Below are 26036 nucleotides of genomic sequence, written 5' to 3'. Positions count from 1 at the left end.
GCATCGCGAAGCTCTAACATCCCTCAGAGAGGGGTTTTGGATATTTGACAAAACAGCACTTGTTTGCTTGCCAGATTTCTTCCAAGTCTATGAATATATGGGAGAGGGAGGAGGAGAGGAAAGGGGGAGGAGGATGTAAACAATAAATGAGAACTTCAAAGTAAGAGCTAACAGCGCAGAACAATGACTTGCATATCTTACAGCGTACCACAAAACTTACTTGTTGTGGTGTAATGCAGCTGCTTAAAGAAAGCAGTTCACAATGCAAAGCTTTGATATTTTCACGGAAGAGAAAGATTTCTTAAAAAAAACAACCGGAAACACAACCAGAACTTTCTACTGAATCATGTTTACTTGATTTTAACATCCAGGGTTAAAAAGAATATACAAATACCTATAATTCATATGGTGTTTTAATCCATATGGGCAGGCTGCGGCAATAGACACCACACCTGAAAAACACTCAAGATTACGTGTAAAACCAGAACTTCAAGCAAAAGCAATTTAGAATAATGCATCTCAGATTATAATTAACAAGGTATTTTTTTCATTGTGTTATTTCTCTATCTTGTATTGTACCCTCAAAAAAAATCAGATCAACTTTGAGGTGCATTAAATATTAAAATAAAAAATGTTAACATTTAGAGCAATTCAAGGGGCAGAACAACCTGAAAAACATCAAAAAATTACTGGAGAGGGGAAAAAAGGAAAGAACTGAATACTATATTTATAACAATTACTTTGAATAGAAATTTCTGCAGTATATATATTTTCTCATATTGCAACTACTCTTCCATTTTCAAAATAATTGTAAAAATTGTGCCTCCTGTTTTTGTTGCAATCAGCTGTCTGTAACTAGCACACTTGTCACATGATATATACCTTAATATCATTTGTCACATTTAACAAGCACACCAAAAAAGATTTGCTTTCCTTGTAAGTGCTGATCGTATTCTTGGAGCACATTGCACAGGAAAGTTTTGTGACTATACACAAAGTCTAAAAGGTGGAATAGCAGAAAAACTGTATTTTGGAAGCGTCAAGTCTCTCAAGCCTGCGTTGTTAAATTAAACTAATTAGAGGAAGGATAACAAGCCAAGAAGTCTCAGACTTACAAGAAAAAAAAAAACATCTCGGATCTGACACGGATGACATTGTAGGTAATTGTTCACCATAAAATCCCAGGAAGGGTAAAACCAGGAGAACGTTTAAGCTATGGCAATGTAAAGCAATGTAAGGCTACAGACAAGCTTGTCAAAGACACCTTTACAAATAAATTAGCAAGGTGTAAGGATATATGTTTTGTTGAGGAAAATGATACTTTGGTGAGAAGTTTGCATTTCTCCACAGGTTTAGATATCAAGAGGTCTGACTTTGAGCAGCAGGAAGATGAAGCCTAGCCATAGTAGAGTTCCTCTTCCTGTGCTCCAGGTACAAAACCAGCGAGTGCTCCATCTCCCTGAGCTTCACTTTGGTTCCTTCGATAAACAGGATTCTATACAATAAAAGGACTATTTTGAGTCCTTTTTACACATACATTTTTTATAATATGCAAAGGAGCTTTTAAGTGTCAAGGCCCATTGTTTTTCACTGTTTCTGGTGCAGACATTTCCCAAAATGATCCTGTGAGGGCTAGACAGGATACTTTTGCAGCCTGTCTTTTTTTGATTTCCAGGGCACTAATGTATAAATTAAAGGAAGTCATAAATAATATTTTTCCTAGTAGAACATTACACACAATAAAAGCAGGTTTTCCAGCTGGGATTCACATTAAGGTTGGGCTTTTTTCCTGATGTTGCTGTGCTCATCTTCCCAGGGTAATATAGATATCTCTTTCCTTGCCCCCCGAAAAATAAATGTATAACTTCATTTTGAAACAGCAGATACACAATCACTCTTTAAATAATAAATAAATAAACTCCTCAAATAATAGATAAACTCCTGCATTAAATACCATCAATATTTCCATCCAGCATAATGTCTAACATGAAAAAAAGTGTCTTGGAAAGTCTCTGTTGCAAAGAGCTTACAGTCTCAATAATCCAGACAGACTGAAAGAAAAGCAGCAGACAAGTGAAACATGCAAGCCAGAAGTTAGAATGTAAAAAGAGCCTTTATATACATGGCATTTTGCCCAGATGCAGAGGTCCTTCCACAAGAGACTATGTTTATGATCTGGACTACATTATTTGACCTAACAAACATCTATACTTCCCTCCACATATCTAACCTTCTTTGTATTTGTACTCTTTAAAAACATGACAGCTACTACTTTCAATTACAATATTTTTACAGGGTACTGTTTGAAGAGAAACTAGATATTCACCTACGTAAAAAATTAGTATGACATTGTTCCATTTTTATGGCCACTAAAAATGAAAGGCTTTGTCCTAAATCAAACCATACCAGCCCAGCTTTACGCTGTCAAGAAAAATGTCTGAGTTGTTTTTTTTTTTAATGACACTGAGCATTTGATGTATACAGAAAAATAATTGAATGGATAATTGTTGGTATTTATATGTAAATGTCATTAATCTCTTCTAAAAGAGAACAATATATTTTTTCATAGATTTCCAAGTTGAGGGTGGTGGGAATGGAGAGAAAAGCATACTGCCTTGTATCCCAACAACTGTTATAACTTCAATTGGTATTTTTACTCTAAAGGGTTTTTTATATAGCTAATAAACATAGTGTGTGTATTAGCACTACAGCACATCATATTACTTAACAGCTCTATTTGGAGTGGTAACCACCCCACTTCCATACATAACAAATGTGTCTGCCACTTGTAGCAGAGACTGACATCAATAAGTACCAAAAAAGTTAAAACTGTGTTTAGGAATTGTCAAAGCTTATGTATGGTAACAAATTATCAGATGCAATTACATAAAAGAGAGCTCAGAAATGTAACAAACTATCTTCAATTGACAGCATTGAAAACTGACCCCTGCTGAGCCTTCTGAACGTGCCAAAATCATACCAATTTTAAAGGGAGTTAGTAAAAATCTGAGTATAATGAAGATAGTAGATACTACTTGAAAAGTTCATATAATTGAATTCTGCTTAGTGCTATGCCTAGCAAAATAAATTGTTCTATATACACTCAACCAACAGAACTTATTTTCCCAGTGTTATTTCATATTTGTTTATATGTTATATTTTACCAGCTACTGGATTTTGTACTCATCTCAGGATCTCCTAAAACAGTCATTAAAAGCACACTTCTGCCTTTATCTCACAATTGCAACATGTGGCAATAACAATGTATGGTACCCACTTTTTCTACTCAATGTATTTTCTGCCATGAATACCAGGATCTATACACATAAAAAACAAACTTAAAAAGACAAAAATGAGACACTGAGGTAGAGATTAATCATGCAGCAAAAGATTAATTCCCAGCTGCTTGGCAACCATCTGGACATTTTACTGGTTAAAATGCTAGTTTGAATTGCTAACCTACCTCTTTGATCTTTCTCAATGTCTCCAGCACATATGTGCAATAATTAAAGACAGTTCACAAACTATTGCAAAAAAATAAATAAATATACATGTCCATATATATCCCCATGACCAGCCCAATTAGTATCAGGAATTATAAATCACAAGTCAGTTTATGAAAACATGTCTCATCCTGATACACACTATATGTCTCACACCAGTCTAGCAATAAAAGAAGGTTTGGATTTTATTACACTACATTCTGAAGAGTTATCAAAGCAGACAGGATGCGATTTCCTCATACGGGAGACAATGGACAACTTGCACATGTTCTTGGGAACAGGACATTCAGTCAGGAACCGTGTTAACAAGTCAAGATTGTTGTGTTTTTAAACTAATAGATCTGTGATCGGAATGATAACTGGGGGGGAGAGTCAGTTTACAACTGAATTCTCAAAGTAAATCAGACACTTCATTCAACATAGACTTCAGGTTAGTGCATAAAGAAGAGACGTCAGACAAGCCAGAGAATATTCTAAGTCATAATAGTTACTGTTTGGAATATAATATATTGTAATATATATCATTTTTTTTTAAGGGAAATAGAAAAGTTATGGAAAAGTAAAAATCAAGAAGGAATAATTATGTCTTTTCTGCCTTTTTGGATTTTTTTTTTTGCCTCTTCTTATGAGCCACATTTAAGTAAACAGAATTCAACATGCATTCTGGTGGATGTTCTTGTTAAAATGTAAGAATTAAAAATTTTAAGTTTTACCAGTTTAAAAACAGCAGGAAGTTTAACAACAGAAGTATGACTTGGACAGTTTTGGGTGAACAGGGAGACAAAAGAAGATGAACAGTAAATTAGGATAAGTGGGAATAAAGAACAGAGGGATCAGAAAGATCACTGCAACACAAGAAGCTCCAAACTGACCATGGAACTGCATGAAGCTCCAGTTACTGTACATTTCAAGTTTTAGGCCCACCTGTAAGTACCTTTGCAACTGAACCTCATTCACAAAGTCAAAAACATTCTCTCTCCTGCTATTATCAGTAAATAATACTAATACTCTGAGCTTAAAGTGTAAGCAGGGTCACCAGCCGCAGGACATGCCTAAATAGGCTCCTTCAGCCTATAAGCTCCTTCAGCCTTCTCAGCTCCACATCTATACATATTTATATCCATCCACTGTGTACATTTAAACTCTAGACAGACATATGTACACATGAGCACACATCCGCTTTTGTTTCATTATAACGTACAAGAGAGCAATACTGATCAATTTTATTACCATTCTCAGAAAATATGGAAAAAATATCTTTTTTCAATGAGGAAAAAAATATCAACTCAGTGATGTAGCTCAAAGCACAATAATGCTAAATTGGTAAAAGCTTAATTTAATTACAAGCATCTTTCTTTAAGAATACTGTCTCCATATAAGTTTGGTTATTGCTTCTAATTAATCTAGCATGCATTAAATGTCTCATTCACGTATTTAAATATTTTGCCATAGAACAAAGCAATTAAGAGGAAGAGATCAAAACCAAAGTAATGGTGCTCACTGATCCCTTCATAGCTTTGCTGAAAGGAGAATACAAGGTTCAGCTGCTGTTGAAATTAAGGTTAATATAATTGTTTCTACAATCTGATCCATTTTGCATCATTCCTACACAGCATGTCCATCTCCTTCTAATTGGAGTAGCACATTTTTATCTCCAATTGTCTTCTCATTTGTTTCTAAAACACCACTGCTATTCTCTGATAACACCAGCCAGTACTATTTACTCTTCCTCCAGAAGTTCAACAACTTACTTTCCTCTCTGCCTTCTTTCCACTGCATCCCATGTACATTCCCTTTTGGTGAATGTCTAGACCACAGCCCTTGTGCAATTCTCTCCACATCAAGCTATAATCTCCTGCTGGTTAAGTGAGAAGCAAAGCATATCTGCTTTCAACACCTTAAATTCAGGTCATTTTTAGCCAGACCAACACTTAACTATAACATCGTCACTGCAGCACACTGATTTTATCTGAATGTAAATAAATGACTAGATGCCAACACTTTCAGCGCGGCAAAGCTATATTCATTGCTCGATGATCTTTACAGACAAAATTTCTATCATTGCAGGGCTATTCACAAAGAAGGATAGAAAAAAATGAAGATTATGAAGACAAAAGTTCTAAATCTGTATTTTAAACATTTTTGAAAGCAAAAAAAACCTTTCTTCTTTTTCAACTTCCATCCAGTCCTCAATCTATTAAAGTGAGTTCAGGGGGAAAAAAGAGACCTTTTCTCCCCATTCTCTTAACTTTAAGGTATCTTTCAATCCTCAGATCATCTCTCCTTTTCTCTGGGCTCCTACACTCTCCATCAGTCCTCATTTCACATGACAAATTGGTGGAAATTATCCTGCAAGCATTCCATATCCTCTTGAAAATTCAACCACTGCCTTCCCCACAACTACTCCTCCCTTCAGTTGCACTACAACATCTACTCAGCTGACTGTAGAAAAGACAACCATTTCTGCCAGATTGCTTCAAGATACATGAGGCTGGAAAAGAGTGGGCCCCGCAATACTCAGTCTCTATCATCACCGGTTTTCTAAAAATCAAAACAGCAAAGTGATAAAGTCAACAAAAGCATCGCAAACACTCAGTGCTTTTAGTTATCCCAGACAGATGAAACTTCCTAACAGTTATTGCACAAAGTACTAACATTGTTTACAACCTTCAATTTAAAAAGAATAATACGAGAAGATTCTTGTCTCAGATTCATTTAGACATCGTTTGTAGAGTCTAGTCTGCTCTGTGGAGTATTGGGTTGCACCCGGGATGACCAAAGGTGAAGTTCAAAGGGAGGCTTTTTCCTCTTTCTCAAGATAAGCCACTCATACAATCTGTTCTGTTTTTCTGTACCGCTGAAAACTGATATACTCCTGTTTTGTGACATCTTCCTTGTTTGAATCCAGGATTTTTCGGCAATGACAGTTTCCCAAATGGTTTAATCCATGTCAGAAGTATTTGGGGAAAATATGACTAAAAACCACTGCCTGATGATATTCACATTTTCATAAATCTGTGATGTGGTTATCATTGAAAACAGCCATGTGTTTAGCATTACAGAGTCAAAACAGGTGCAGGAATGGTTTATGAACAAAGGTCTAAAGGTTAAAAGCAAAAAACCACAGTTATCCCATTTTATGTTCTACTACAAAGAGGTTGAAAACAATTAAAGGTTTACAAAAGCTCTTGTACAGCACTCCTTCTGTTAATACATTTACATTCTATAAATGAAAAGACTTTATTCTTAATTGAGCTTCACAAACAAAATAAGATGAAAACACATTTAAGTTTTCTACTTAACAGCGCACACATGGTGATTGCGAAACACTTTCTATAGCCTTTCCAGTTTAAACTAGCCCATTGTAGAGTAACATTAGGAAAAAGCTCTGGATTTTTACTGCGTGGTTTAGAGGATTTTTTCACATAACTAGAAACCCATTCACTGAGTACTTTATGTAGCTACTTGGCATGCATTCCTATTTGTTTAATTTAAAAATATTATTTAAATGACAACATCTTGCTTACAATTTATTTTTTAGTCTGTTTTCTTATCTTATGAAACCTTGCCTTGTCTCACCCTGAGGCAATGGTGGTTTGAAGACTTTCAATACAAAAGAACAGTGAATACTAGAACAGTGCAGAGAAAGTGAAATACATGGGTCATGCAACTGGTGCATGTCTGCTTGTTCACGCATCACATTAGACTTCCAGCCATCAACATAAAGCAGACTTTCATACTCATTGTTAATAAAATAATGTAAGTATCTGCAAACCAAATTTAACCTCCCTTGTGCCTCAGCTAAAGTTGCTTCTGAATTGTCCTTGAAATTAATTATAGGGCCACTCTAATTATTAAATGTTCTTACAACATACCACGTAAGGGAGGGGTGATTTCATGGTTTGCAGACAATGTCCCTTCCTTTCCAGCTCATGCATATTTTCAGTCCTATGTAGGTTTAAGTACTTTTGGATAGCTGGTTCCCTGCACGCACATGATTTACTTTTTCCAATGGCAAATGACTAAAACCAGAAAATTGAAGGATTTGAAGAAAAGAGAAAGAACGTGTGCTGTTGTTTGGGTTTGGTTTTCCTCCTAATACATGTTGAATTTGCTTTACTGAAGTCTGGTTCATGCCTATATGATTTCAGAAGAACCCATGTGCTAAATATAGCATGTTCAAGTTCCATCTCATGACTGATGTTCTAAATGAAATTGGTTTGTGGCAAAAGTCATAGGAATGCAACTTATCAGGCCTTGAACTATGAAAACAGAAAAAGTGATCACAAAACTAATTTTTTAATCTTAAAAGTTGAAAGTAAATAACATAGTATGAGAGAATTAGATAGGCATGTTTTGATGCTGATCTTGCCAAATAACGTTCAAAAGAAATAGCACAAATGAATAAAAGAAGACTGGAGCTAGATGAGGCAAACACAGAAATAATGTAGGCTTTAATAAAAACAAGTTTTATAGCTGCAGATTCTTAGAGGTATATAGAAAGTAAACGCACTAAATCCTTGTTAAGTCGAGGGTTCCATTGCTTCTGTTAAAAGCTAAGTTTGGAAAATTCCTAGATTTCACTTTTCCACACAAAAAAATCATTCGAAAGAATAGTCCATGTGCTCAGGTCTCTTTTATTCCATAAGTAATTGGGAAATACATCAAGTATTTAATGAAAAGCCTTGTCACTTCAGGGAAAATATTCTTATATGAGATTTTCTGGTAGAACAAACGGCTTTGTGAATACTTAAATTGAGAAGAAAATGCCCTAAGTAGCTAATTTAGCTGTAATTCTCTCTTTTTTTTTTTTCCTGAGGAAAAATAAAAAATAAATAGCATCTTACTTCTTTCTCATGGATTTGAAATAGCGCCTGTTCATCACGAGAACTGCTACTTTTTCCTAGGCCAATTTTGGATGTCATCTATTGAATGAGAAAAAGCAGATTCTAAATTCAAAGTAATAACTCCAAGTAAAAATCATTCTTAAACAGAAAAAAAAAAAATAAGCATGTTTTCCTGTCCTTGTAAAATATGAAGGGAATATAAATATAAATACTTACCAAAGACACTGGCTTCGGTTTTTCCCGCAAATATCTTGGATTTTCTAGCTGAAAAACAAAGTTACAGAATAAGCAATCATGTCAGCATTGCCTTCATATTTCTTAAAAAGTCTAAAAAAAGATTATCTCTTTTATTATCTCTTGAAAAGATTCAAAAATGTTTGCAATAAAACTTTGTGTGCATAGTTCGAAAGATAATCTGTTCTAGCGAGCCTGTACTTAACTCAAGCACAGTATCGCTCAATAGGAAACCTGCAAAATATTTAAGCGTGCCTTTGGATGAATCTACCAGTTGAAGAACCTTTTATTTCCACTAGAAAGTTTGCTAATCTATTTGTGTACTTAATCTGCAAATCAGAAACACAGTAATGTTTCTGCTGTTTCTAGATTCAAAGGGTACCATGGCTCTTAAAAAAAGTCAATTTCTCCCATGCATAATTCTTTCTCCTTTTAGAACATTTCAACACATTTTAAGAAAAGGATCAGAATTTAAACGTCCAATACCACACTAATATCTTTTACAAGGTAGAAAAATAGACCATCTTCATGAAAAACTTATTTGTGGATATAATCTTGACAGCAAATTTAAAAATTGTAGTGTTTCCTACTGCAAATGCATTTCAAATTGCACTTACAGAGTAAATATCTGAAAATTGCATGAACTTCAAAATAAGAAAAACCTGGCTGACAAATTACTTCAAAACAACTAAAAATAGCAAGATGAAGAAAATCTCTTCAATGTTCTTCCCTGAAAGATCTAAAAAAATGAAATAAATAGTTTAAAAATAATTTCAAAATTTTTAATTGAAGTTCTGAGATCTTAAGTGATTTATCCAAATTTTGAAACATACCAATGATTTTGACATTGCTTAGATAACAGTCTACAAAACAGTTTGGTAGGATTTGCTGCACTGATTTCTTTGTTAAGCCAGCTGCAGTTTGGGTGGAAATCGCACATTTAAAAATTCAACTTTTCCAAACTCTTGTGATTGTAAAAATTCAATCATTGTGTGTTTTAAAAGAATTAAGTAGCTAAATATGTAGTTTATACAAAAACAAACAAACAAAAAAAAAAAAAAAAAAAAAACACTATTCAATAAACTTACATTTAAATTAGTGTAAAGCTATAGAAAATTTACTGATTACAATGATTTTAATCTAGCATTTTGAAAAATATGAGCGCATTGAAACTGTAACCACATATGTAAGTCATAGAGACAAAACATAAGGAAATAATTCATTAACAGTACTGTATAATTAAAGCAGCTCTTTCAATCACTGTTTTTAAGAACTGAATACAAACCATTGTTCACAACCCACTTCCTCTATCTTTTTAATTTTCTCAGACGATAGGCCTCAAACATCACATCACATACCCAGGAAAAGCTTTCAAGGGTATAATCTGGTAGAATGTGGCAGTGCGATTTGGAATGTGTTTGCAATACATATCTTACAACATTTAGTCTTTTTTTTTCTAAAAAAATTAAAATGATCTGTGAGGCATGGCAAATATCAAGTGTTTGCACTTTCTTCAGTACTATTAAATACATTTGTGAGTTGAATTTACTGGTGAAAAAGAGGCTTAATCCCTCTAAAATTTCAATTTGATACAGTATTATTCGTTTCCTGTGCTAAAATGTTATGTACAATTTTTATATGCTGTTAAAGAGTTGTCATATTTCACCCAGAAGTACTTGAAAATACTAGCATGTTTAACATAGACTTCCAGCTATATCATCAGAAATATTGGATAATACTGTTCAGTGAAACAAAGTTCAATAATGTGTTTTTCTTTACTGTCAAAGAGTTTACTAAAACAGATACATTATGTCTTCTTTCATATAAGCTTTTTTTTTTAAAAAAAATATACCACTGTGACTGGCATGGCAAAAAGCATGGGTAGACAATAGTGAATAAAGGAATCCTGCACACACCTACTAAAAAAAAGTTAGACACAAGAGATTAGTGAGGAAAGAAATAGAGGGTGAGAAATAGAGTAACATCATGAAGTGCAAGTACACAGAACATATATAATAATAAAAAAAAATCAAGGGTGAGATGGAAATGCAAAGGAGAGAAACCTGTAAAATAGAAAAATTAGGATTTTCTTTGGCCTACACATTTGTACCTGCAATACTATTTCATATCTGAAATTCTCCAACTGCAGTAGCATTATGCTCTTCCTTCTAACTCACTTGGTTTCCAGCTCATATTGCATCTGTCCTGCAAGCCTGCAATCTGTCCATTGCCTACAGACACCCAATATTGAAGACGGCTTGCCAAAAGCTCAAGGTTAGCTCCCTGACATTGCTCCCCAGAAAACTGAGCAGCAGATAACCTGAACATTGAAAGCCTTCATCATTACCAGGTGGAATTCTGAGAAGGGTAAGGCTGCAGAACTGAATTTCAAAGGCATAGATATTTTCCAAAAGTCCTCTCTCAGAGGAGAAAAAAAAAAAAAAAAAGTCACCCTTCATTTTTGGTTTTTCGAAAGCTAAAAATTATTGTAAATATTTATGATTAATTCAAAACTTTATCTGACCATGAAATTATACTGTTTACAGTCTAAATAACTAAGGTATATCCTACTTGTTTATAAGAAAGAAAGAAAATGTGTCTCTAATACTTTGTATGGCCTAAGTCTTGCATTTTTTGATTTTGTAACAGCAGCCATATGTGCTTTGAAGTTTAATGTTCCCACTTTGTTACTTGTTGTGGATTATATCCACTTAAACTGATCTGTAAACATTTAATGTCTCAACATTCATTCTTTTCATGCTGGTCTTCTGCAAAACTTCTTGTTCTCAAAATTATACCACATTAAAGAGGGAATATCACAATAAAGAATGCCCAAAAAAGAAAAAAAGCTTGTATTTATGAGAAACATGCAAATTTAAAAATAATAAGCAAAAGGTCAAAGCCAAACCAAAATACATATGCATGAAACTGAAGGGCTGCCATGAGAAGACCAGTAAATCACATCATGCTTTTTTAAGAGTATGAACCAAATAAATGTCATCATGAAAGACGTCTTTATTTGAACTAGAATTGAACTCTAATTTGTAAATACCACTTCTTAATAAAAAATGACATTTTGAATCTCTTTGTAGAAAATATTTTTGTTTCTCCTGTTCTATTGGGCAGTTAGACAACAAATCATTTTTCAATTTGTGAGGACTGCCAGGATCACCTTCCAGTACTCAAGTCTTCATAAACCAGTAAATCCTGGTGTTGGGAGGGCTATAGATAATCAGATTCCCACTAAGAGGGGAGGAAAAAATAAATAAAAATAATCTACTTTATGAAAACATATGCTCTTAATTCATGAAAATAAGTAAAGCAGAAATCCTGCATAAAAACAGATTCCAAAACTGAATTTGAGGTAAGTTAACCATAATTTTTAACTTCAATATTCTCAACTACCATGTATTTTAACAATAGATAGCAGACAAAACTATGTATTTTTAAAGTATACTATTTTAAAGCAATGAAAGCCATGTGTGAAGCATTCATTGGAAGAGTAAACTGAGCTAAAAGGGTTTCACATAATAGCAAGGACAGTGCAGAAAAAGCCTAAGTTTGAGCACGGAGCACTTCCACAAAACTCATCCTCAGGCTGTCAACTACATTTTATCCTCGGGGCTGAAAACAGCATCCAGGCTTTCTACCAGTCACAGTCCAAAAACTTACACCAAAGCTTCTGCTCTTTTGACACAGTAAATATCACAACAAGGACTATGGTAATGTTATGCTTTCATTCTTCCCCTTCCAAAGTCACATTTTGTTCTTCAGAAGATGTTTATCAAGGTCTATTTGTCTTCAATAATACACAATTGTATCCTATTACTGTTCAGTAACGGAGTCAGAAGGTATGTTGTATATATTAAGATGCAGGAAAAAAACATTTAGATCAGCAGGCTTGTTGTACATTCCTCCTGTAAGCTCCTTCAAAGACAAAATGTGATTGTTTTCAAAACAAGGATGGAAAAACACACATGAAAGAGTTAAGAACACTTCAGATTTTGAAATGGTAAACAACTAAACTGAACCTTGCCCTAAGTTCTTACTTTAATCTAACAAACCCAGCCAGCCAGCATGTTCCCTACAGAAATAACTGCTGAGTAGCTTCAGGAAATTTGAGTAAGGACATTCTTATCTAACATCATAATTTGTAGGGAAGCTCACTTTAATGCTGCTTCTGCAGTCTTAGTGGAAGGACATTAAAGCGCATAAAGATTGTTTGTCAGCATAGAAGTTGAATTTATTTTTTGAAGTCACAACACCACTTGGAGTTCACTGTGGGAAAGTTTTTACAGTGTTGCTGCCCTCCAACACCACAACATATACAGTAGGTATGTTTATAGTAAGCAGACAGACTAAGAAACCAAACAAAAGATAATCAAATGGTTTGTACAAAAATGGTTGAGCTTAACGAGACTGGAAAGACACAGGCAGACGTGAACTAAGTACACAAACCAGGCATATCATATGCTGCTGCTGTAGCCACCCAAGAACTCCGTGTTTGCATCTACTTTAACCCTGTGTTATATATAATTTGTCCAAACAAGAGAATATATTTCAAGCCACTGACCACAGAATTTCTTTGGCCTCAGTCCTGTTAAACCTTTATTATGCAATAACGTTTGCCATGATAAATCTTCCTGTACAAGACCTGAGCGTCCAAATTCTTTGGACTGAAGATTGCACATCGCTTCTGGTAAAAGCCAAAGAGATAACTCTTTTCGTTTTCAGTAACGAAAAAATGATGTTCTCCCTGATTAAAAACCCTTTTGCTATTTCCCCAGGATACAATCTCCTTGTATGCTTCCTACCTAAGATGAAGCACTGAATTTCCTGGGATGTTTAAAAGACTGGCTTTGTCACACCTGAAATTGACTACAATGACAAATGAAACCATACCAGAAGCATTGTGAAAAAAACTAAGTAGGTTGGGTAACAATATGCAGGGGTCTAATTCATTGTTATTCCTCTACATAACTTATATTTTACATCAAAAAATTGTTTGTGTACAACCTACAAGTTTAGCAAATACTAGGAGAAAACAGAAAGCAAGTTTCTAAGGAAATAATTCCCTTATTCAGCAAGCTTGTTTTCCTGACACTACATATATTTTATGGTATTTAGTTACTTCTCAAGAAATAACTAAAGGGAAGGTGGGGATGTCCCACTTATGAAGTACACTAAATTTGCAACAGCATGCAGAAGTTTATTGGAAGTTGTTAATAAAATATGATAGTTGAGGAATTTTTAAATATATTCTAAAACAGCTGAAAAATAACAAAGCAAGTTCAAAGTAACAGCATGGCCAAAGATTACTTGAATTTGTCTAAACTCCTGGCTCTGAAACTTTTCCCTTCAAACAACAAAACATTTTTTTTCTTTTCTACATTGCAAATGCAACTTCAAGGCATGAACACTTCATAGTCCCACATCGGTTTAGATAAGAGTCAATAAGGCTAAGAAAAACACATTTTTATAATATATTTAAAATTAGCTAGTTTTAGTATTCATTGTGTGAAAAGCAAATTTAATCACAATCAAAACTTTTTAAAAAAACATTTAACCAAGAATGCCTAGAATACAAAGAACTTGAACAATAAAATGTTTGATAGAGATAATCAGAAATGCTGCAACACAAACGAAAAAAATCTTATTACTCATAAGAAGCAACAATATTAGCAAATTGATTCAAGTTTTACTTTTCATGTAGGAAGTTATTACTGCTAACAACAAATATCTGAACTCTTCATAATACAGTCTGCTAAGCCTTGACCTCTCTGCTTTGTAGAGAAAGCACAAAATTTACCAAACTTTTCACACTATTTTTAATTAAAATATAAAATGCCTGAGCTACTGATGTAGGCATATCATAAAAGTGAAAACGCATTAGAACCACAAGCAGCAGCTATAGTGCAATGTTAAATTCAGTATGTGACCTTAGAAATACATGACCTACATAAGGATTTCATGTTCCCCATAATAAAACTCATATTCCTAAATGTAACCACACTTGTCTGTTCCTCCATGTTTTTAAATTACTCTAATGTCTACATCAAGTTTTTTGGAAACACCTCTGAATCCTACTCAAGGAATTTTTGAGCTTTCCTATTTTCTCCATCAGAAAGAGCCCACTGCCTGGACTAAAGATTCTAGTCATTAAAAGGGAAGAAAAGAGATTAACGCACTGAAAAGCCTCTTGAACTTGCCAACAGGAGGCAAAGCCTAACCAAAAATGTTGAGCTGTAGTAATGGCTTACAAATTTTATATTTCTATATTTAAAAAAAAAAAAAAAAAAAAAAAAAAAACACACACACAGAAAGCCAAGCTCTAATTTATACTAACCTTAAATTCAGAGTAATGTTTTCACGTTTACTAGAAACAGTCTGTGTTTCTACCCTAGTATGACATTTGGTTTTGACCATCAGGTATTATTTTCATTGACCTATCAGTAAGTATATTAAAATTGTTTCTTAGAAATAAGACATTTGAACATTTTTCCTCTTCAGATGACATATATTCATTGTAAGCTTTTCAAGCTTTATAATTTCATTTCTGAAAGACTGACTCCTACACAAAATTTTGACGACTAAATTCAATGATTAAAACTCTTTAGTAATATAGTCTTCATTTCAAGCCAATAAATAAGTAATGTACTTCTTTTTTTACCCCGAGATTCCAACTGTTGAGACGTGCTTCGAGGTCACTGTCATCCAAAGCAGTGTTTTTTTTATGATGGTCCTGGAACATAAAAAGTCAAACGAAATATCAGAAGAGCAAACAGAGGCACAGTGCAAAAAAAGCTTTTCATTAAATTTGGCAATGCCTACTCTGCTCTTTCTAACTGTGTCATGGTACTTGTCACAGCTTTAATCTAAATAGCTCAGTTACCAGTAGCATAGTGTGCTAGAAAGGAGTTCAGAGAAGGATGAATCACCCTCCCTCCTCACTTTAATATAGTTCTTTATTTTACTTACTAATTCCAAAGCAATGGCCTTGTCTACACAGTGTGCGTTCACAAAAATAAGTAAGACAAAACTCCATTCTTCAGGGAACACACTCTAGAAATGAGCCACACCTAACTGTCTTTGGCAGCTGATGGGAGAGCCATACAAGCTTCCAGTTTAACCTGCTTGCAATTCACTTCCTCAGTTCTTATTTGTGCCCAGTAAAGAATAATAAGAACAGTCTATATGAATTGCTCACAGGTCAATAGCCCACTCTCAGCTGCAATCGTTCTAAGCTGTTCCTCTGATACAATCAAGAAAGAAACATGAGCAGACCTAAAATATACATACAGCAAATAAAATATTTCACAGAGTTGTGAGACCTATAACTGATGCACTGGCTACAGTGAATAAACTAGAGGAGATGGACTTCTCTGAGGTAATGAACACTGGATGTTAAAAGGCTACAAAACACATTTGTAAAAGAGAACAGCAACATCATATGTTTTGATAGCTTTAATTTCTCAGGAGTAATTTTTAGTTTTAAATGCTTGCTGTCATACAATACCATTAAATAGTTTGGACTAAGAGTTTTAGTTGAAGTCTGCTGTCTTTCAGACAGATATAATGCTAGTTGTTGAGAGTTTGATAAAACAAACTGTCCAAAATTGACTCAAAGGTCAGCTATCATTAAAGAGAGCCATATCCATCTATGCAGATTTTTTAAAAATCTATTATTGCAAATACAAGATGATGTCAATACAGCCATTTTGCAAAGCCTGTGGATAACAGCATGTCTGACATTAAACACACCATACCAAACATAGCTCAACCTTTAGGATGAATTGAGAGTATTCTACAAGAATTTTTTTCCTGTGCACAAAGGGCAGATTCTGATGAGCTTTAGTCCATGTCACTCCTTCGTAAATATCTCCATTTGTACACAGGGATCATGACTCACGCAATTGGAAATAACAGCTTTACAGGAAAATATAAAAAGAACTCATTGAAACTACAGCAGGTTTTATTACAAGGAGAAGCATCTTACAGACAGCGATGCAGCTAGGTTATCTTCATCTGTCTGGTGAGGAGGACTCATAGACTGTGATCTTAATGTTGGCTTCCCATTGAACGTGAATCTCTCCCTGTTGTAATAACAAGAGTAAGCAGAAAGAAAATTTTAACACTTGTGGCACACAACAGAGCTTACCCGTAATAAGATCCTTTCTACAACAGTAGATGATTATCCAGAAGTAAAGGTCAAAAATAGTATATATATATATATATATATATATATATATATATATATAAAATGGTATATTAAGAGGTGTTTTTTTTTGCATTTCTCAGTTACTACATTACCCAACATCTCTCAACAGATTTTTGAATAAACTTAAGTTCACCAAGAGGGCTGATTTAGGAGAACATGTTTTAAGACAGAATTCCTAAGCACATGAGACAGCATAGGATAAAGTCTGACAACACAGAGAACAGAAAAGGAATGCTGATGTTGGTTGTCCACACCACGGGGCAGACTAGCCTGGGAACTACTAAAAATGAGGTTAGATCAAGGTATATCTTCATGTAACATACAAACCTGAAGACAAGGACAAGAACCACACAAACAGCTCAACAGAAAAGCAATGACTTGAAAGGTCAGGGTGAAGAGTAACACGTGAAAGAAAGAAGTCATATGTATTAGTGTAGTTGCACCTTATTTCAGCTCTCTTTCAGGGACTATAGCGATGAACATGGGAGGGATGGTAAGGAAAGCCCAGAAAGCAATACAGGATATAGTACAGAATAAATAAGTACTCTGTCCAGTACAGAAAAAAATGACACAAGGATGTTTTGGAAAAGCTATTAACATAAAGCTTTTGCACAAGAGATTTCAAGTAGCAGAAGATAACTGTCGTTCGTGAACCTGGACAAGAGACGCCTCCCAGTTACAGAACAAGGAAAGAAGAGAACAGCAGCACAGAACAATAAAAACACAAGAACTGTAAAAGTTTGTTAAATAGGTTGATAGAGCAAAGGATCCACAACAGTAGCAAAACACCTTTCAGCATATACTTGTGTGTCAATTCAGTATGTATTAAAGTAATTAAAGATTCCTGTTAGTCAATCCACCTTCCTGTGACTAGCTATATAGTATTAAAATCAAGTCAGGACATTAAAATGCCTTTCATTCTTTCCATCCAGCAGAAAATTAGACTGTAAGATATGCCAAAAGACACTGAGATGAATTAAGTGTTTATGAAGTGAAAGACAACCGTTGGATGTACAATATAAACTAGTCACTTCTAGGAAGACATACACAAACTTTTCATGAAGCACACCAGCCCAGCTTTCATCAAAACAGCAGGGAATTGTGAAATATAACAACTGGAAGCATATCTTCCCTTCGAGCACCAGTAAATATGAGCAACATATATGGACGCGAAGTAACTACTACTAGCAGTAAATTAGATAAGTTTAGTTAGAAAAGACTTAGAGGAAAAAACCTGAAAAGAAACACACTAATACAATGACTTTCTCTAGCATTCTAAATCACACATCTTACAAAAAATTCATTTTACACAAAATCATCTTACTAGCAGGTAAAGATTTGTTGTCTTTCACTGCAAGTCTGCACTTTTATCAATGGACTTTTCCAAGCAACGTTCAGGTTACCTAGCAATTAAAGTTTCATTCATTTAAAACAAGAAAGAAAAGAATTCATGCTCCTATCATTGAGAGATTGAGAAATACCCAAACCAGCCAACAAGCTACCTGTAATATTTTTAAACTGGAAAAAGGAATGAAGAAAATTAGATATAGTCTTAGTTCTGCACTTGCTATTTTGAAAAGGAACTGAAAAGAAGTCACTTTTTCTCTATAAACAGGCTCCGCAAAGGCCACTAAGGATGGACTGCAACTCTGCTCGTTCCAAATGTATACCACCCATTCACTCCCTTTAGCTTTCAGCTATTGAGTCAGGCTCCAGAAAGCACAAGATGTCATGTAAGATTATTTATTTTTCTTTCCACGGCAGGTGAGTGAAGAACGGTCAGGCCTGACGCTAGCTCTGTGACCTGCCTCAACAAAAACTGAGCTAGTATGGAAGAAGGAAGCAATTTGCTGCTAATAAAAGAGATTAGTAAATAATTTCCTACTAGGAACAAAGTAAGGGAAACTCACTGGTTCCTCCCATCATAGCACAGCCACACACTAACCTTTAATAATGTTTTTGAGGCATAATCTGTAATGCTACAAACATACAGTAGAATTTTCCTACAGTCAGAAGGGCCAGAATTTTTTCCAAACCTAACCATACGTTACTAAAAGCTGTTCTCTAAAGTTTCAAATTAAAGATGCAGCTTTCTAGTGCCTGCTTGCTTGGTTTTAGACAAATCTTCCTTGGAAGTAGAGCAAACATACTTTTTATTTAGCCAGATAAGCAGCAGCTTCTGTAAAAAGGCAAAATCTTCAGACATATAATGTAAATTTTAAGATAAAAATAACTGAACAAAGCTTCTCCATTTGTCTGCTTCTTTTAGAGGAGAGAATCTCAAATAAACAAACATGGAGAAGTTACTCACTGGCATATCTGTTTTGCCTTGAGAAATGTATTAGTCCATCTGTAAGAATTAAGTCATGGTTGGAACATAAAATTTCCATCAAACTAAATATATCACACGCCTATGGACACCGCTTTCCTAATACACATTCTGAAGTAGAGGGACAAGTAAAACGTAACAAGATCCCCATCTGCTGGCTCTTTACAAACTGCAGATTCCAGAAGATTTTTATACTTAATCTCTTTACTTGCACTGACAGCACATTCAAAACTACAAATTCAAAGAAAAACACAATCTTACTATAGACTCTTGTAAATGAGTATTAAAGAAACTGTCCCCATGAAACATAATATCTGAAACATTCACCTGTGGCATTTCTTCCCACATAATTCACACATTTAACATAGTTTCTCACTGCCTTAAGGATTAATTCTTGTTAATCTAAAGGGATATCAATATTTGCAACTGCCAACACAAATTCACGTCTCCTTGTACACAGTTCCATTCTCAGCTTGAGTACACATCAGCAACACCATGCCTATAGTGGTAGATTTCACTTCCGGAACTCATTAAACCAATTACTTGTTTCTCCTGGCATGGTATAATGGGCAACGTGGGTCTCCTGAAAACTTAACAGAGCCTTGGAAACCATCTGTTGATCACTAACGTAGACATTGCTATAGTCCCATGGGACAAAAAAAAAAAAAAAAAGCCCACATCTCAGGGAACTTTGCAAGACCCAGCTAAATCTTGGGTACAGACATGGAATGGGAAAAGGGGTCAGGCTTCCAATATCCTACTATAATCCAGGTAAAGAAAAAAAAAAAAAAAACTAGTAAAGAACATAAGGGAGGGAGTAGGCAGCCCAGCCCTGTGCCTCAGCCTTCCTCAAAAGTAGACAAGTGCAAGCTGGATACAGAGGGAGAAGTATGCTGCCTCACATCCTATTCAATAACACCCCAGCTGACACTACAAGTAAGGACCTCAGAGCAATTAGATGCATTTTTTTTTTATGCTGCAGACATGGCACGGTACAGGTATCAATGTCAGGTTAGGTATTAGAAGTAATAAACCTGTATCAGCACAACTCCACACTATTAGGCCCAAATGACATTTCAACATGGTCATATCAGAGCACTTGTATATAAGCAAAATACCCCTTAGTATTAATGCTTTTAGGACTTGGAAATAGGATTGATGCTCTTTAAATGACTGTTACCATTGGATAATTAATGGAAACATAAGAGGAAAAGTTTTGAGATACTGAATATTAACATGACATAACTTGCAAGAGTGCCTGTCACCTGTAAAAATGACAGCTGAACTATTTGAAACTGCAAGACTCAGCACTGCGATAGAAGGAATGTGAAATGTACACTATAAACATAATTGTCCTTAAAATATAGCTAATTATAACACCTATGAAAAATATAACTGAACACATCAAAAAGCTTTAGACTTCTGAAACAAAACCTATGAACATATTTATAATACAGTGAAACCAAACCAGAAGTTTCATACAGAATGAGAGCAAACACTTCCTCTTCTACAGAGCTTACTTAGGGTGTGAATATAATTCAGAGCTACCTCTAACAATGCTTTTTTTCTGCAAGAATGAGAGTTTAAACATTAACTAAAACGTCAAAATAAGCAAACAAAAGGCAACTCCATTCATGACTGAAATGCAGCTACATAAAAATGAGCACAGAACTTGATCATTAGTACAAAGTAGTACTATGTAAGAAAAACTGAATGAAAGGAAATATTTAAGAATAGAATGCAGACTAAATTTACAGAATCCTCGAGTTTTGAAAAGTACAGCTTCTGACCTGTAATCCAAGATTCAAAAGACTAATGAGAAAAAGAAATCCTGCTATTTCCTAAAGAAGCCATCATGAAACACAGGACAAACAGGCCAAGAAGTTTTTGTTAGAAGAACTATAGCACTTGCAAGAAGATGTATCAAGTCCATTTTTCTTTTTACGCATAAAACTTTTCTTTCTTTGTCACAGAACAACAAAACTTGCTGATCTTCAGGGATCCAGTACTCAGTTTCCTCCAACTTCTGACTGTGAACAACAGAACGTTCTTTAAATTTACCGTCTGTGTGCTTGATTCTATCTTTATTCTCTCGAGAGAAAAACCATCAAAAACTATTTTACATGAAGTTCCTTTCAGCATTATCATCTTAGAACATATTTTAAAAAAATATTATATATTTAATCTCCCCCAAGTTTTTTGTAATTTGCTCATTGTATGTTCCATTTATTTTAACTACATAGAAACTGCGAGGATTAATCTACCTCAGCTTCATTAGTTAATACCATTCCTTTATGCTGATGTACAGAAACTGGAAAGAGAAGACTGCACAACAACTCCAGGGGAACAGTAACTGTTCTGATCTACTTTAAGAAAAATGTGGCCTGAGAGTCTTCATCTACATTGTCTTTTACCACATCGCTTCTTCCTTCCCTCTCCCAATTAAGTACTTTTGTGTGAATTTTGTCTCTTGCCTTGTGACCACTGTGCTTTGCCACCATAATATCTGAGGTCTGAAAAACATAATCAGAGTATCAGCTTATTTGATAGATGTTTAGAATGTCAGAACAATAGCTATTATCTACTTCTGAAATCTACAGAGGATATATTATTACCACAAAGTGAAGTAAGAATGTTGCAAAAATATAGACAGAGATCATTTAGGAAACGGGCTCTTTGGGCCATCTGTGAGTAGCCCATGGTAATCATCAGACCAAATCACTATAAAGCCTTCTCTTCAGTCACTGCTAAATTTCCCAAACTGTTTGCCCTATTGATTTTCCATACTGTCTGTAACTATAAGAATAAAAGGAAAGGGAAAAGGATAGAACTATGAGATTTGGAAGATGACTTACAGGAAGTAAACATAACAGATGAATGAAATAACAGAAAAAGTAGAACAGGGATCATTAAGACATAAGATATTAATGAAATTTCTGTATATAAAGTACAAACACTGTATTCAACATGAGTCCATGCGAAAGTGTAATAAATTCAAATTCAAACACGCAGAGCTTATCAAACCAAGTATATGTTAAATATGAATCAAATACTGAATAAAGCAAATGAAGAAATCTTACCCATATGTAACTGATGTTGCTAAAGATGATTCTTCTTTAGAAGATATTTTCGACAATTCCTCATGTTTGGATTCACTGTTTCCTAGTTCTCCCATTACCCAGTCAGGTAAGCACTCAGGGCTACTACTCTGAACTCTTGGTGAATTTGGTTCATCAAAATAAATCGACTGTAGTTAAAAATACATACAAAATCAACGCTATATTTACACAAATACATTCTTTACACTAACAACGTAACTTCTTGCAGGAATATCTGCACTATATGAATTATTTTCTGAGTAAAGTCAAGGAGGTATGCAAATATAACCCTCCCTACACATGGAGATTAGTACAACACACAAAATGGTGTGTTTTCCTGTACTTTATTTCTTTCAGTATGGGTAACATGGGTAACATGGTTAGCATGAGTCCTGCACTTTCTCAGTAAAGTTGATACTTGCCACGCTACATTCAGGTCTTCAGAAAACTACACGCTTAACAACATTTCTCATAGACATTGTAATCTTTTCTTTCATAAAGTTTTAACGGCTGGAGTTCACAGCAACAGACAGAATGGAAGACTACTTAAGTCACACCACTCACACTTCCTCTCACAAGGATATCTGCTGTTTAATACAAAATACAGCCTAGACTTCTGGGTTTTTATTAGATCCTTTGAAAAAATTAGACAGAAATCATCCTCATGTTCCTTCAGGACACCTATTTTTGTAAGCCTCCTTAGAACCTGAATTTTGAAGAAGAAATAGGTCTCTCATAAAAGGTTTTTGCATAAAAAGATATTTCCAACACTAGTTACAAGATGTACAACATAAATGTATTCAACACACACAAATGCACTCGATTCATTCAAGTTTTTTCACATTTATGCCAAATCAAAGACTTCAAAGTATTTTCAGAATACGTTTAAGCAAGTTTAACTGATAAAAAAGTTATACTCACCATGTACGAAGGTAAAGTTTTCAGTATTCCTGGTTCTGGTTTGTGTGTAAAAGGACCTTCTAGCAAACCCCGTTTTAGCATGTGGAGAAGAAGTTTTGCATATAAGTTCCGATTCTTCCTTCCCGCTACTCCTGTACCTGCTCCTGAGGGTTCACATAGTTTTTTAATCCACAGTGCACATCTTTGTCGTTCTAAAATAAATAAGAAATATTATACATGAAAATTACTATATATCAGAGAAAATTGAACACACAGAAATAACAAAAGCCATTTCTGGTCACCATTTTTTGTGGATGCTTACATTCAACCCAAAAGTTTAAAGCAAAACCAACAAAAAACCCGAATGACTGAACCCAAGTACCTAGATTTAAAATAAGTCTTTAACAACAGCTCAGATTTCTGCCATTCAGAAATATTTTCTATAGATTCACATTTACTAGAAACTTACATGAATTCTAAAAACAACACATTCTGATTAAATCTCTAATGATTAGAGAGCCCTCAAATGACAAAGATTTCTGAACTCCTTCAAATCATCATGAACTGAGGGCTGTTGCTCACTGTAAGGTGATGTATTTAACTACAACATACAGCTTGTATGAGAAATAATATTTTATGAACACATTGAGTCTTCATTCATTCTAAAATTCTCTACACAAGCATTGCTGCCAGATGATAAAACTACTTATATGATTAAATATTCACAAACCAAGGCCTCAGCTTGCAGAAAGCATGTATTTAATAATAATAAATTTGCTTCTAGTCACTAGCTTTATAAGACATCATCTGTGAATTGATGTTTATATCATTACAAGTTCCTAACTCAAATTAACAAAAAAGAGTTTAAAAAATTATATGCAATTTGGTAAATGCAATCTCAGAATTAATGCCTTTTAAAAGCTTTTAGTTTCTACTCAATTTTAAAAACACAAAAACTAATATATTTACGCAAAATCACGTTTACAGTCAACAGTATAATACAGGTAAGTTCAAAACAATAATAGCAACAGCAACCTAAAAACTTTTTTGGGGGAGAGGGGGGAGTACAACTTACAATACCATGTAACATCAGGCATTAAGCATCAATTTAATCATTAAAGCGATACAAATACACAAAATAATTACCAGTAACCTGGAGCTTTGATATTAGTGTTTCTCTACATACACGTTTTATGACATTTACCTGACCTATGCTGTAGCTTTAGAACATGAGGCTTCATATCCACAACGCAGTGATCAAATTCTGCATCTAGTTTTTCCCACGTTTCCTCTTCGCCATTCATTTTGAAAGAACGCAAAGTAACCTGCAAAATTATTCATATTGAAGTAGATGAGACTGAATACCGCTCTATGTTGGTCTCTATTCATCTCGGGCCATGTCAAGACGTCCGTTGAAACTATATAAAGGAAACTTTTTCATTAAATTCACGCAAAAATGACTGTGGTTTGCATTACAAATGATGTTCAATTAAACTTTCTACAAGAATACGCTTGTCTAGTTTTGAAAATAGTCAGCCACACAATAAGGTATTTGGTAGGCACAATTTGTAAAAAACAGCACCTACATTAATTTGAGTAACAGCTACGCTCATACTAGTTTATCTTCCTTTTAATTAGTAAACTTGTAAAATTCTTATTAAAAAGAAAAAAGAAACTGGAAGAAAAACACCAAGCAGACTTAGAAGTGGCATATCTAACATACATTGGCAGAATATTAAATATCATGTTAAAACAAGAAGACAGCCAAACGGGAGCTTTTTATCCAAGCTCTCAGGCCAGAGTTCCCAGGGGGGCAGGCAGGGTTCCGGCTCCTGAGCAGCACCGGGATTTGGGAGGGCCGAGCCGGGCCCGGCCCAGCCCAGCCCAGCCCAGCCCACCCTGCAGCCGGCCCGGGACTTCAGCACCGTCCCCGCAGGGTGAGAGCCGCTATTTCCTTATTTCTCCTCCTCCTCTGGGTGGTTACCTGCGGTTTCACCGCGCGGCGTTGCCGCCTGTGGGGATTTCCTGAGGGGATCTGCAGCGCTTGCCACCCTCAGCGACACCTCCCGCGGTGACAAGCTCGGAAGGACAGCCAGGCTGCTGCTCCCCCCGGCTGCTGTCACCCCACCGACCCCAACCGGTGCCCCGGTCCCCATCGCCCATTTTACATCGCCCACTTTACCTCGTTCTTTTACCCCGCAGCGCCTCGGGCCCTGCCCTGTGGGGCAGCAGGCGCCCGGGGTGGCACCGCGCGGGAAGGGCCGGGCCGGGCCGGGCCGGGCCGGCGGCTCCCGGTGCCCCGGAGCGGGGACAGGCCGGCGGCCAACGGTTCAAACCGACCCCACCCCCGCTCCCGGCGGCCTCCGCTGACAGCCGGCCCCGGCCTGGCCCCTTCCGTTTCCGCGCTGTGCCGCGGGGGTGGCCCCGAGACGCGACCGGCCGCGGCCCGGGCCCGGTGGAGGCCCCGGGGTCGGCGGCGCCCTGAGAGGGGCGAGGGGCGGGCGCGGCTGTGGAGGCCGCTAGGTCCCGGGGTGGGGGCGCTGCTTCTGAGAGGAGCTCTGAGAGGATTTTTGGGGAGCGGGTAGGTTTGGAAGTGCCCAGAAGGAGCTGTGGCCTCTTCTGCTTATATTGCACGAAAAGGAAACACAAATAAAGATTTGGGGAGGTAAAGATAGGTGCTGAAGGCGGTTGTGCTGTGTTAAGAAATGCAGTCAGTGCCCGTACACGCTGTGGTGTCCAGGGTGATCGATGTCGCCTTGTCACCACCTATAGCCACCATCCTGGAGGCCGCTGCTGGCCCAAGCCAGTCACCACAGCATCACCTTGTGGATTTCCACATCAGTGAATAAGCTCTTTGGAAGCTGGTGTGTCTCTAAAACCAAATTGTGCAGTCATCGCTGTGCCCAA

General features: G+C 35.9%; 1 protein-coding gene across 8 annotated transcripts in view; it reads right to left on the bottom strand.

The window, feature by feature from the left end:
- CEP112 (centrosomal protein 112) overlaps positions 1-25618 on the bottom strand; it is a 160454-nt gene extending 134836 nt beyond the window's left edge. For 2 of the 8 annotated variants that reach the window (XR_004755094.1, XM_035342199.1), the window contains exons 1-8: positions 25312-25618; positions 24334-24454; positions 23151-23341; positions 22212-22378; positions 16581-16677; positions 15255-15326; positions 8567-8614; positions 8351-8428 (exon numbers count right to left, since the gene is read on the bottom strand). Coding sequence is in view for 7 of the 8 variants with exons in the window: in XM_035342199.1 (XP_035198090.1) it covers positions 8351-8428; positions 8567-8614; positions 15255-15326; positions 16581-16677; positions 22212-22378; positions 23151-23341; positions 24334-24433 (753 nt within the window). In the remaining variant the exon portion in view is untranslated. Of the gene's footprint in view, positions 1-8350; positions 8429-8566; positions 8615-15254; positions 15327-16580; positions 16678-22211; positions 22379-23150; positions 23342-24333; positions 24455-24852; positions 25224-25311 lie in introns of those variants that run through there. The other 6 variants (XM_035342202.1, XM_035342203.1, XM_035342205.1 and 3 more) reach the window with 4 other exon arrangements.
- Positions 25619-26036: the final 418 nt, after the last annotated feature.

The sequence above is a fragment of the Oxyura jamaicensis genome, chromosome 18 (assembly GCF_011077185.1).
Source record: "Oxyura jamaicensis isolate SHBP4307 breed ruddy duck chromosome 18, BPBGC_Ojam_1.0, whole genome shotgun sequence".
Taxonomy (NCBI): Eukaryota; Metazoa; Chordata; class Aves; order Anseriformes; family Anatidae; genus Oxyura; species Oxyura jamaicensis.
Note: the sequence above shows the minus strand (reverse complement) of the source record. Positions and strands in the feature narration are given on the sequence as shown.